The sequence below is a fragment of the Pongo abelii genome, chromosome 15 (assembly GCF_028885655.2).
Source record: "Pongo abelii isolate AG06213 chromosome 15, NHGRI_mPonAbe1-v2.0_pri, whole genome shotgun sequence".
Classification (NCBI taxonomy): Eukaryota; Metazoa; Chordata; class Mammalia; order Primates; family Hominidae; genus Pongo; species Pongo abelii.
Window position 1 is genome coordinate 96,388,650 of NC_072000.2, and position 14,344 is coordinate 96,402,993.

The window sequence follows — 14,344 nt, forward strand, 5'->3', positions numbered from 1 at the left end:
TTTTTTTTTTTTTGAGATGGAGTCTCACTCTGTTGCCCAGGCTGGAGGGCAGTGGTGCCATCTTGGCTCACTGCAAACTCTGCCTCCTGGGCTCAAGTGATCCTCCCACCTCAGCCTCCTGAGTAGCTGGGACCACAGGCGAGCACCACCACATCCAGCTAATTTTTGTATTTTTAGTAGAGATGGGATTTCGCCATGTTGGCCAGGCTGGTCTCAAACTCCTGGCCTCAAGTGATCCACACACCTTGGCCTCCCAAAATGCTGGGGTTATAGGCATAAGCCACCACTCCCGGCCACAGAATCTTAAAAGCAGAGGTGCCACAGCAAATTTCTGGCACATAAGCAGAACTAGTCATTTATACTTCCTTATAACTTAGTGCAAGTTTACAGCACTGTCCTGGTCTTAGAATGCTAGGTCTATTATTTAGTTATGTCATCTAATATGTTAAATTAATAAAACTATCAACTGGCCAGGTGCAGTGGCTCATGCCTGTAATCCTAGCACTTTGGGAGGCCAAGGTGGGTGGACCACCCAAGATCACGAGTTTGGGACCAGCCTGGCCAATATGGCGAAACCCTCTCTCTACTAAAAATACAAAAATTAGCTGGGCATGGTGGCAGGCACCTGTAATCCAGCTACTTGGGAGGCTGAGGCAGGAGAATCGCTTGAACCTGGGGGGCAGAGGTTGCAGTGAGCCGAGATCGTGCCAGTGCACTCCAGCCTGGGCAACAGAGGGAGACTCCATCTCAAAAAAATAATAATAATAAAGAAATAAAACTAATAACCTTGTTGTAACAGATTTTCAAGTTCTTCAATTCGCTCTTCATAGTCACTTAATTCTTCTCGATGTCGTCGACTTATTTCTGTCAATTTCTGTTGGTGTGCATTCTGCAGTACCGACATTTCATGTTGATGGTCATCAATTTCCTGACTTCGGTTCTGTTTTAGTTCCTTAAAAAATAAAAACAAAGTTATTCACATTTATAATCAATAAATTTACATAAGCTATATATTTAACTGTTGTCCAAAAGTGTGCATTATTAAAAAGAATTCTCAGAACATGTTAAGGCTGAAAAGAATTTAAACATAGACCCAAAATTAGGACTATTCTGAACAACTTCACCCTTTCCTTTCTTAGGTCTCAAAAACAGTTTTTCTACTTCTAATGAAGGAACATCAGCAAGAAAAGGCTAAAACAAATGATAAGTAAAAATGTCTTTTCCTTAATATCTGTGACCATGAACTTCTCCTTTTCCTAATGACACATTCTACCAACACCAGTGTCACCCCTCTGACCAGTCTGTACCTGCTGTTCCACTACTTCCATCCTCTCACTCAGCCTTTCCTTTCACCAGTCTTACTGGGACTCCCAAACTGTCAACCTGGCGCCTTCCTACCTAAGTTGAGCCCACTGTGTCTCTCGCAGGAACCTGGATCTTGAGCTGAGTCCATCGACTAGGGAAACTGGTTTGACAGGAAGCACCAGGACAGGTGCCCTCTCAAGAATCTGTCCACTGGGTCCCGCCACCCAGATTCCTAACACTCTTCCCACTCCTATCCAACCTGAGGCCAAAACATTCAACTCCTCCTTCAATCCTGCGGATGGACTACCCCGGGTTCTTCCAGTAAATCCTCTTTTGCTTTACTTGGCCAGAGATGGTTTTTGTTGCTTGTAACCAAGAATCCTAATCTACGGAAAAATTGATGCTCTTATGGAAAAAAAAAAAAAAGATCCTAATCTATAAACTAACTTCTTACTTATGTGCCATCACTGGGCTAAGAGCTTTACATTTAAACCTCAAAACAATCCTACAAGATAGGTACTATCATGGTCTCTATTGATAATAAAACAGAAGTAACTTGCCCAAAATTAGCATAGCATGTAAATAATACAGCCAGGATTCAAACACAGGTCTGATCCGGATTCTATCCACTCTAGTATTGTAATAATAATCAACCCAAAACTAAAAATTCTATATCTGACAATAATTTTAACACTAAAAATAATTCACTGCCACAATAATATATGCAACTAAGACTTTTCTTTAAAGAAATAATAATTGACATGAACTAGCAAAATTCTACCGCTAAGGTAAAATAAGTATTTCCAATGCATGATATTAGTATTTTATTTTGTCCATATCCTTTAACTCTAAACCTTGAAACTTCAGCAACCCTGCAATTAGGTTTTAATAAAAACAGTTTTACAAAATACAATAGAGTATAGAGACTTACGAAAGATAAGCTCCGTAATAAATGTTCAAAACCAAATGATTCTGGAAAGACAGAGATTTTTATATACTTTACTTTACATAAATAATAAAGAAGATTAAAAAAAAATATTTTTAAATGGACCAGGCACGTTGGCTCATGCCTGGAATCCCAGAGTTTTGGGAGGCTGAAGCAGGAGGATGGCTTGAGGCTAGAAGTTTGAGACCAGCCTGGGCACCATTAGCAAACCCCATCTATACAAAAAAATCAGAAAAAATTAGCCAGGCATGGTGGCATGTGTGCCTGTAGTCCCAGTTACATGGGAAGCTGAGGCAGGAAGATCACCTGAACCCAGGAGTATGAGGCTGCAGTGACCTGATCATGCCACTGCACTCCAGCCGGGGCAACACAGTGAGACCCTATCTCTAAAAGAAAAAGAAGTACCATAATCTATATAATGATAATGACTTTTATAACTGAGACTTTTACTAATTCAGGCCTATGCTTTTAATAAGCAGATTTAGATGTATAACTCCCATCATCAATCAACAATTTGACTTACCTTAATGATATTTTGTAGTTTACATATTTCACTTTGATCAGAGTTATGTGTTCCTTGTGCTTTGGAAGTCTAGATCAGAAAAAGAGAATTAGTAAATAATTATAATGATTTTCTTGTCAACAGAAAGTCACTAACTTCATTGCAAGATACTTTTGTAAAAAGGGGGATTTTCACAGATTCTGACTAAAGAATGCCATAGACCTTTTAAAGAACCTAGTCTAATAGTGAATAATACACAATAAATAAAAGATATCATATTTAAGAATGTATTAACTAATGTGGGGGGGACAACAGTTTTACAAAATAACTAAAGTTAAGGTAGAAAAATTTATAGAATATTTTACTTAGCTTGACAAAATGTAAGGGTAAAAGATAATTGAGCAGCTTTCTAAAAGGAAATTTCTTTTTTCTTTCTTTTTTTTTTTTTGAGACAGGGTCTTTCTCTGTCACTCAGGCTGGAATGCAGTGGTGTGATTATGGCTCACTGCAGCCTCCACCTCCTGGGTTCAAACAATCCTCCCACCTCAGCCTTCCAAGTAGCTGGGACTACAAGCACATGCCAGCATGCTTAGCTAATTTTTTTTGTAGAGATGGGATCTCACTATGTTGCCCAGGCTGGTCTCGAGCTCCTGACTGCAAGCAATCCTCCTGCCTTGGCCTCCCAAAGTGCTGGGATTAGACATGAACCACCATGCCTGGCAAAATCAAATTATTTTACCCAGAAGATCTCTACCCAACAGAGAATAATCTTTGGTTTAACAAATAAATAAAACAACTTCTGGATTCTTTTCATTCAAAGCTGTATGTTGTTCATTTATCTTTATTAATATTACTATGTAGCATCTTAATGAACCAAAAGCTACTCTAGGACTGAAAGAAAGAATAAAGTATAATAGAAAAAATACAGGATTTAGTCAAAACACGTGTGTTTGAATCATAACTTAACCACTGTGGCAATGGATTGTATGACTTAAACTTTTAGTTTCCTAGGGCCGGGCACGGTGGCTCATGCCTGTAATCCCAACACTTTGGGAGGCAAGGCGGGTGGATCACAAGGGCAAGAGATCAAGACCATCCTGGCCAACATGGTGAAACCCCGTCACTATTAAAAATACAAAAAAAAAAATTAGCTGGGAGTGGTGGCGGGTGCCTGTAGTCCCAGCTACTTGGGAGGCTGAGGCAGGAGAATCGCTTGAACCTGGGAGGCAGAGGTTGCAGTGAGCTGAGATCGCACCACTGCACTCCAGCCTGGTGGACAGAGCAAGACTCCATCTCAAAAAAAAAAAAAAAAAAAAAAAAAACCTTTCAGTTTCCTTATCTATAAAATAGAGGTAATAAATACATCTCATAATTATTAACATAATAATATATTGGGATAATACACATGGAAACATAAAATGTAATGCAAATATTAATTTTTATTATGTCTTGTTAGAAAATTAAGTCCTCTGAACGGTCCCAATTATGCCTTTTTCACCTTTATAGTCTAGTACAGGTCTGTCATGGAGTAGGCATTCAAGATATGCTGAAATGAACACACCAAAAACCATTCTCTTCCCTATGAAATCGTACTCTAACCAATGTTTCTTAAAATGTGTTCCTTAGGTTATCAGAATCACCAGGGCTATTTGTTTAAATGCAGTTTAAGGCCCTAAAACTGGCTAACCAATTGATATCTCTGAAGGTACCACAGAAGATCTACAATACTGCCAAGTTTCCCAGGTCATTTCTTATACATACAAAGTTTACTGCTTTTTGGAGATAAGATGGACAAACAGATCATCCTCTCTAAGGCTTATTTTGGGTACTGAGAATGTCTAGCAACTTGTGAAAGAAGAAGATAATTTTAATTGGGAAGATTTCTCCTTTACATAACTAGATTACATTCACAAAAACACAAAAAATAATCTCTTTACTCATAATTTTTTTTACATTGATGAAATTAAATCCAAATAAACATTGTTCCAGTTTACTCCAGGTCTCATGTCTACTGACAATTTCCATAGTATACAGGTTGAGAATCCCTAATTCAAAAATCCAAAATCTGAAATGCTCCAAAATCTGAAATATTTGAGTGCCAACATGATGCCACAAGTGGAAAATTCCACACATAAATATTTAACGCAAATTTTGGTTCACGCACAAATTATATAATATTACTTAAAATAGTGTATAAAATTACCTTCATAAGTACCTATGGGTATAAAGTTTATATGTAACATAAATGAATTCCATGTTTAGACTTGGGTCCCATCCTCAAGATATCTCATTATGTTTATGAAAATATTCCAAAATCTGGCCGGAAGAAGTGGCTCATGTCTGTAATCCCAACACTTTGGGCGGCCTGAGGTCAAGAGTTTGAGACCAGCCTGGGTAACATGGTGAAACCCCATCTCTACTAAAAGTACAAAAAAACATTAGCCCAGTGTGGTGGCGGGCGCCTGTAATCCCAGCTACTCAGAAGGCTGAGGCAGGAGAATTGCTTGAACCCAGGCGGCAGAGGTAGAGGTTGCAGTGAGCTGAGATGGTGCCACTGCACTCCAGTCTGGGCAACAGACTGAGACTCTCTCTCAAAAAAAAAAAAAAAAAAAAAAAAAGAAAGAAAAGAAAAGAAAGAACAAGAAAAGATTCCAAAATCCAAAATCTGAAACACTTCTAGTCTCAAGCATTTCGGATAAGAGATATTTATCCTGTATAAAATCTGATATATAAGACAAAAAAGCGCTCCTTGGAAGAAAGTTTACAGCCCCAAATAGCAAAATATTAATTTCTAATGCATGAGAAACAACACAAAATAGTTTATCATATTTTATAATATCAATTATTATAAATTGATTTTCATTTTACATGTAACTAGATTTTCATTTTACATGTAACTAGAGCTAGCAGAAACCTCAGACAACATCTAAGCAAGAGGTTTCAAACATGGTGCCTGGGAGTCCTGGTGTTTACACCGGAGGAGTCTCAGGGACTCCAGAAGAGAAGGTTCTTGGTTCAACCACAGCAACTCAATTTTTTTCCTCTCATAATGTTTTATTAAAAAAAAAAAAAAAAAAGGATCTGTTGCTTTTTTTTGAAATTTTTTTCCAAATAGTGTACAGAAAGGGAAACTCAGACTAGGAGAGAAAGATGACATGACCAAAATCACTTAGAAAGTCATTGGCAAAGAGGCCGGGCGCAGTGGCTCACGCCTGTAATCCCAGCACTTTGGGAGGCCGAGGCAGGCGGATCACGAAGTTAGGAGTTCGAGACCAGCCTGGCCAACATAGTGAAACCCCATCTCTACTAAAAATACAAAAATTAGCCAGGCATGGTGGCACGCACCTATAATCCCAGCTACTTGGGAGGCTGAGATGGGAGAATCATTTGAACCCAGGAGGTGGAGGTTGCAGTGAGCCAATACTGTGCCACTGCATTCCAGCCTGGGTGATAGAGTAAGACTCTGTCTCAAAAAAAAAAAAAAAAAAAAAAAAAAAGTCACTGGCAGAGGCCAGGCACAGTGGCTCACACTTGTTATCCCAACACTCTGGGAGGCCGAGGTGGGCAGATCACCTGAGGTCAGGAGTTTGAGACTAGCCTGGCCAAAATGGTGAAACCCCTGCTAAAGATACAAAAACTAGGCATAGTGGTGTGTGCCTATAATCCCAGCTACTCAGGAGGCTGAGGCAGGAGAATCGCTGGAACCCAGGAGGCAGAGGCTGCAGTGAGCCAAGATCGCGCCACTGCACTCTAGCATGGGAGACAGAGCAAGATTCTGTCTCAAAGAAAGAAAGAAAGTCACTGACGCAATTAGAATACAGGTTTTCTATTTCCTAGTACAGGGTTCTTTCTGATATCAAAAGCTCTACATACAGCTTTTTATATTACACCAGTAATTTTACTCAAAGTTTTCAAAAACTCTAAAAAATTTTTATCTACCTGAGCAATATGCCTCCAATGGCCAACTTCAGACTCAAGTCTTGAAACTTCATTTGAGAGTCGGTTTATTTCTTGTTGGGATGAAATTATATCACCAAAGTCCATGTCATCGTCATGGAAAGCTGAAGGATGATGACTAATCCCATAAGCGAATGAAGATGATGCAGTGGTTGCTGGTACACCAGCTCCTGAAGGTACTGACTGAGCAGCTGACTGCAGTTTCAGCAACTGATCCTGGAGTGCAATCTGTCTGGCTTTAAGATGGCTGATTTCTACCTATATATTTATAATCCATGTTTTAGAGAAGGTACTTTAAAACAATCATATTGACTTTTTATAGATTTGTATTAAAAGACACAATACAATAATTTGTCTAAGATTATCCAATGATGGCCCTCTACCAACTGAATCTAAGTCTTATATAACATTCTAACCATAACATTTTTATTTAAAACACACTCACAATTAAAGTATAAATAATGTTACAAATAGTAGAAATATCAGAATTTTGTACGTTAACTAAAGCAATGAATTTCTCAGTTAAACATGGGTTTGCTATCTTCTCTGCATGGAGTAGTATAGGCAATTTCTTAGGGTTCTGTTTGTGATTACCAAATCTTAAATGATGAGAAAATGAAAGCTGTGTATGTCTATGCACTGGAAATTTTCTTAGAATATCTCCTGTTACAAGTGTTGTGTAAGTGATTATGGCTGGATGTAGGCTTAAAATGCACCATGAATCTGAGGTAACTTTGTACTGGCCTGCACAACACAGCTGGAAGAATGCTTTAATTTATAAATCCATTCTTTTTAGATAAGATAACAGTGAAACAGTGAGCCCATGGTTATTAGCCCATGAATCTTAAAAAGAAATAATATACTGAAAGTGGCCTTAGCTTTAGATTTGGCAAAGAGGAGCCAGCGAAAATCTGACCTATTTAGGAAGAGAACAGTTCTGAAGTTCTGAAATTACCAGCAGTTTTGACTGAAGGCGGGTAAGTCATAGCGCAAAAGAAATAATAAACACAGGACCTACCAAAATGCCACATCCATTCTTGTAAAAGATTATTCAAAACACAAAATCAAACAATATACACAGAACTGAAAAGTTTTCTATAAAGTAGAGTAGTCCAGAAGACACTGCCACAACTGAGGAAAATTTGATATTAGGAAGACAGCCAACAAGTAACAGTATTTCTATATGCATAAAGTTAAGCAAGTAGACAAAAACCAAACACATTTATGTCGTATGTCATAACAAACAAGTTTTTCATATTGGAGCCCCTTCTCAAATGGAAATTTATAGTAGTGTACAAATATCATTCATTTTCCCACAAATTACATGAGATAAATTCCATCTTGGAGAATATGAACATCACAATGAGGGCCGCACATAGATTCAGGAAATAACAGATCTATATAATCATATCTTTCATCCTCGTAAAAAGTACTAAAATCCACAACTTTTTCAAATGTAGTTATATTTAAAAAGCTATCATTATATGATATTTATATCAACCTGTAGTTACACAAGTGCAAGCTGTAATAAGATATTTCCAAACCTGAATGCTTCATGTGCCCTCTAATCTCGACAGTTAAGTAGAACATAAAATACCAAAATTTTCCACACCAGTGTTTTCAACTGTGAGGTAGGCATCAGAATAACCTATGGAGCTTCTGAAAATGACCAATACAGGTTGAGTATCCTTATCTGAATGCTCAGGACTAGAAGGGTTTCACATTTCAGGTATTTTCCAATTTGAGAACATTCTCATAAATATAATGAGATATCTTGGGGATGGGACCCATGTCTAAACACGAAATTCATTTATGTTTCATATACACCTTATACCCACAGGTACGTGTGAAAGTAATTTTATAAAATGCTTTTAACAATTTTGTGCATAAAACAAAGCTTGTGTTCAGTACTTATGTGTGGAATTTTCCACTTGTGGCATCACACTGGCACTCAAAGTTTTGGATTTTGGAGCATTTCAAATTTTGGTAGGAATGCCCAACCTGCACCAGGGCCTCTTTCCAGTACACTAAGTTAGAATCTCCTAGGTGGTGTAAACATGTATATGCTTTTAAAGTGTCATAATGATACAGCTGTAAACCCCTGGGTAGGAGAAACTACTGTTCTATCATAATGTTTATAACTCAATGCTACTCAAAATGTGGTCCACGGACGAATGCAGTTGAATGCTCACTACCAGTCCAGAGCAAGTATAGCAATGTGAAAAGTAAGGTTTAAGACTTTTAAAGCAATTTGGTAGTAATTTTATATCTGCTGAACTTTTTTTTTTTTTTTTTTGAGACGGAGTCTCATCCTGTCAACCAGGCTAGAATGCAGTGGCGTGATCTCAGCTCACTGCAACCACCACCTCCCAGGTTCAAGCAATTCTCCTGTCTCAGCCTCCTGAGTAGCTGAGACTACAGGCATACACCACCACGTCCGGCTAATTTTTGTATTATTAGTAGAGATGGGGAATCAAGAAAAAAAAAAAGTAGGCTTGTAACTTTAAATTGAACTTGAGGACAGGCATGGTGGCTCACGCCTGTACGCCCAACACTTCGGGAGGCCAAGGCGGGCGGATCACCTGAGGTCAGGAGTTCGAGACCAGCCTGGCCAACGTGGTGAAACCCCATCTCTAATAAAAATTCAAAAATTAGCCAGGCGTGGTAGTGCATGCCTGTAATCCCAGCTACTCAGGAGGCACAAGAATTGCTTGAACCGGGATGCAGAGGTTGCAGTGAGCCGAGATCGCACCACTGCACTTCAGCCTGGGCGACAGAGCAAGACTGTCTCAAAAAAAAAAAAAAACTTATTTGAACTTGCAACTTTGCCATTTTTAGTATTCATTTTATTTGTATAGTAATTCATTTTGTATTGTATTTTATGAAATTATCACTTACCAACAAATTGGAAATTTAAGCACTACTTTCAATACCTATGTATATCTTTAACGTGCTATACTTTTATCTTTCACCTTAGCATGTCACTAAAGGAACTAGAAAGCATAGGAATTAGAAAGCATGACACCTAAATTTTAAAAACCCAAATATAAAGTTATGGTAGAAATGAACATTTAGTCAACAAACTGAAAAACATCCAAATGATCTGCAACAGGAAATGGTTCAATTCAATGTAAGTATTTATTGGGGGCCACTTACGTACTAAACACTAAAGAGAATTCAGTAACAGCACGACAGATGAGGACACAGACGGTATTTTAAGGATTCAGAGTAACATTAAATTATATAATATCTACTACCAGCACTGTAAAGCAAAGATAAATCAATTCCAAAGCAGCCATTTCAAACTAAAAACCCAAAACATTTATAAAGCAATTATATGTAAATTATAATATATTTAATATTGTTTTTCCACGGAAAATCAAGCACATGCCAATACAACAAATATTAGGCTTCATAAAATCAGAAATTATAAGCAACAGATCCCTAAAGATATTTTATACAAAAACTTTTTCTTCTTCTTTTGGAAAGAAAAAAATTATACTTCACACAGGTTGGTTTATATATGTAAACTTAATAAAGTTTATATTACCTTATAAAGTTCTTATTAAATAAGGGATATCAAACTGAGTCGAAAATTATTAAATTCATCACCTTTTCAATATTTTTATAGATCTGAATATACCTCGATTGATATTCTAACTCTAAAAACATACCTAAATACATTACAGTGAAGTACATATGAAGTAACTGTGATAACATTTACCTCTTTTTGTTGAAGTTGATTTCGGTAACTTGTAGATTGCTGCTTTATTTGAATCTCTGATGCTTCATGTTTCTCTTCTAGATCAGTACAAAGTTTCTTAAGCCTTTCATTCTAGAAAAAAAAAGTATTTTCAACAAAAAGACTGCAAGTAAAACATGTAATTAGTTATGTGCACGGCATTATGAAAAACGTACTGCTTCCTCCCCCAAAAAAATGTCAAATATAAAAGGTCTCGGACAGAATTCTGGACTTTAAAATATACTTTTAAATTAAAGTTAAAAATGCACTGACCAGCCGGGCACGGTGGCTCATGCCTGTAATCCCAGCACTTTGGGAGGCCAAGGCGGGCAGATCACGAGGTCGGGAGATCGAGACCATCCTGGCCAACATAGTGAAACCCCATCTCTACTAAAGTACAAAAAAAAATTAGACGGGCGTGGTGGTGTGTGCCTGTAATCCCAGCTACTCGCGAGGCTGAGGCAGGGGAATTGCTTGAACCCGGGAGGCGGAGGTTGCAGTGAGCCGAGATCATGCCATTGCATTCCAGCCTGGTGACAGAGCGAGACTCCGACTTAAAAAAAAAAAAAGCACTGACCACGTTTATACAGACAGAATATGCATAATTCTAAACCAAACAGTGAAATATTAACATTTTGCTCAGACTGATTTTCTGCTAAGAAAAGCCCATGAATCAATGTTTCCCCATCTTTGTATACCCAGTTCTAGCATACAGCAGTCAATACGTATCTAGTAAATAAATGGATTACATATTTGAACTTTTGTTTTCTTCCCCAAACAGAACTTTTTTTTAAAGAAATCTTTCTGGTTGAAGTACAGGGAGGAGGCTAAAATCTCACATAATTTGCTTGTCTTTCAGGGTCCCTGAAGGACCTCGGAAAAAATCCAATTTGAAAACCACTACTAGAACTGTTTGAAAAAAATTAAAATACACAAAATAGCCTAATTCAATGAACCTAGACATCACACACTGTCTTTTAAGATGTTGAAAAACATGAAAAAAATTACTCAAATTGTATGTACCTAAATATTAAATTATCTTAACCTATTATCATTCCTTATTTGAATGAAGTAATAAGAACATAACGGGGCGCCCCACTGGCTGCTCTGAAAAGTCATCTTTGCATTGTTCCTCGTCCGCCTTCTTGCTCGCCGCAGCCGCCTCCTCTGCCGCCGCGGACTCCGGCGGCTTTATCGCGAGTCCCTGAACTCTCGCTTTCTTTTTAATCCCCTACATGGGATCACCGGTGTGCCCCACCATGTCAGACGCAGCCGTAGACACCAGCTCCGAAATCACCACCAAGGACTTAAAGAAGAAGGAAGTTGTGGAAGAGGCGGAAAATGGAAGAGATGCCCCTGCTAACGAGGAAAATGGGGAGCAGGAGGCTGACAATGAGGTAGATGAAGAACAGGAAGAAGGTGGGGAGGAAGAGGAGGAGGAGGAAGAAGGTGATGGTGAGGAAGAAGGATGGAGATGAAGATGAGGAAGCTGAGTCAGCTACGGGCAAGCGGGCAGCTGAAGATGATGAGGATGACGATGTTGATACCAAGAAGCAGAAGACTGACGAGGATGACTAGACAGCAAAAAAGGAAAAGTTAAACTAAAAAAAAAAGGCCGCCGCGACCTATTCACCCTCCACTTCCCCTCTCAGAATCTAAACGTGGTCACCTTCGAGTAGAGAGGCCCGTCCGCCCACCGTGGGCAGTGCCACCAGCAGATGACACGCGCTCTCCACCACCCAACCCAAACCATGAGAATTTGCAACAGGGGAGGAAAAAGAACCAAAACTTCCAAGGCCCTGCTTTTTTTCTTAAAAGTACTTTAAAAAGGAAATTTGTTTGTATTTTTTATTTACATTTTATATTTTTGTACATATTGTTAGGGTCAGCCATTTTTAATGATCTCGGATGACCAAACCAGCCTTCGGAGTGTTCTTTGTCCTACTTCTGACCTTACTTGTGGTGTGACCATGTTCATTATAATCTCAAAGCAGAAAAAAAAACTTGTAAAAAAAGCAAAAACGACAACAGAAAAACAATCTTATTCTGAGCATTCCAGTAACTTTTTTGTGTATGTACTTAGCTGTACTATAAGTAGTTGGTTTGTATGAGATGGTTAAAAAGGCCAAAAATAAAAGGTTTCTTTTTTTTCCTTTTTTGTCCATGAAGTTGCTGTTTATTTTATTTATTTATTTTTTTGGCCTGTTTGATGTATGTGTGAGACAATGTTGTCCAACAATAAACAGGAATTTTGTTTTGCTGAGTTGTTCTAACAACAACAAAAAGAACACAATGGGGCAAAAGAAATGGACACTAATACTCTCTACAAAAAAGAATTTACAAATCATTGCAGATAACAATTTACTAAGCATTCTACTAATATACCCACAAACACGGTTTAACAACAATGAATGAGAAAAAGAAGACTGATGGTGAGAAAGAAAGCTCTTGCTAAAAGGTGAAGATTTTTTCACTTTGGGGATGTCATTTGTTTTCTTCTTAGATTCTAGGAACTTCTGATGTCAACAGATGTGAAAATAATGATCCAGGAAGATTACATAAATTCCCAGAGAAAACCAATGGAATAATCAAAGGAATAATTACAGCATCCACAAATCCTAGTTTGGAACTCTATCCCCAGAAATCTAACACAGACCTTAATTATCCTGAAGAACTAGTAGTAAGAAACAGGACCAATGGTCACAACAGCTGATTACCTTCTATTCTACTGGCTGCTTTTGCATGACTTTCTGTAAGCTGTTTATATGAAAAACACCATACATAACTCAGCGACATAATATACTGAAGTTAAACCCTGGTTATAAAAGTTCACTTCAGGTTTTTTTTCACACAAAAATACCTAAGGTTATTTATTTAACTCTGATTAATAAATAGAACTGTAAAACTTTGAATATGGTCAATATCTACTTGGTTGTCTGCCCTCATCTCCATAGCCATATGAGAGTCAGAAAGATTGAGAAAGGGCTAGGCGTGGTGGCTTATGCCTGTAATCTCAGCACTTTGAGAGGCTGAGGCAGGAGGATCACTTGAGTCCAGGAGTTCAAGACCAGCCTGGGCAACATAAGGAACAAAAAATACAAATACAAAAATTAGCTGGGCGTGTTGGCTTGCACCCATAGTCCCAGCTACTCGGGAGGCTGAGGAGGGAAGACTGCTTGAGCCTGAGAGGTCAAGGCTGCAGGGGAGACATGATCACACCACTGCACTCCAACTTGGGTGACAGAGCAAGACCCTGTCTCAAAACAAAAAGAAAGGCTGAGAGAGCAAATGAAGGACAGTTTCTCTTCATGTGGCTGAACCCATAAAATATGAAAAGAGTTGCCAGAGATAATATTTTCTATTGTATGGAATACGGAACAGAGGGGGCTGGTCTGAAAGGAGAAAAGAATAAATGCATAGAAAGAAGAGAAAAGAGTACAAATGAAAAGAGAGACAGACTCCTGATGGCCTCCAGTTCTAGCTGCAATCACTCTAAAGTCAGACTACATTTCTGCTATTGAAATCCATAGGACACTCATATCTTAAAATATTCCGTCCTGCTTAATCCTTGGTTATACCATTAGGGTCCACTGAAATCAACTTAATTTCTTTTTTAGGCAGTCCTAACTATTTGTAAAACTTGATATTTATTATTTTTATTCTTTCTGAGAGGTCTACCAACAAAGAGAAAATTTACCTATTTTTAAAAATAGAATAAAACATTCTATCTTACAATTACCATAGGGTACCGTGGATCTTTTTATAAATCTAAGAAAAATCATGGAAGCATAATCAACTTGTATTTTCTGTATCTTAAAACATTTTGCTCTTTTACTATCATGGGAACTTTTAAAAATCATTTAAAAAATTCTTCCCAACTATTTTAAAAATG

The 14,344-nt window shown here is 38.0% G+C and overlaps 1 protein-coding gene and 1 pseudogene across 5 annotated transcripts in view; one reads left to right on the plus strand and one right to left on the minus strand.

Moving 5' to 3' along the window:
* TRIP11 (thyroid hormone receptor interactor 11) overlaps positions 1 to 14,344 on the minus strand; it is a 71,697-nt gene that overhangs the window by 46,840 nt on the left and 10,513 nt on the right. For 2 of the 5 annotated variants that reach the window (XM_024231352.3, XM_024231353.3), the window contains exons 3-6: positions 10,435 to 10,545; positions 6,693 to 6,968; positions 2,775 to 2,843; positions 787 to 952 (exon numbers count right to left, since the gene is read on the minus strand). In XM_024231352.3, coding sequence (XP_024087120.3) covers positions 787 to 952; positions 2,775 to 2,843; positions 6,693 to 6,968; positions 10,435 to 10,545 — 622 coding nt within the window. Of the gene's footprint in view, positions 1 to 786; positions 953 to 2,236; positions 2,278 to 2,774; positions 2,844 to 6,692; positions 6,969 to 10,434; positions 10,546 to 14,344 lie in introns of those variants that run through there. The other 3 variants (XM_063715705.1, XM_024231354.3, XM_054530419.2) reach the window with 2 other exon arrangements.
* Positions 11,029 to 12,073, plus strand: LOC129049823 (prothymosin alpha-like; annotated as a pseudogene).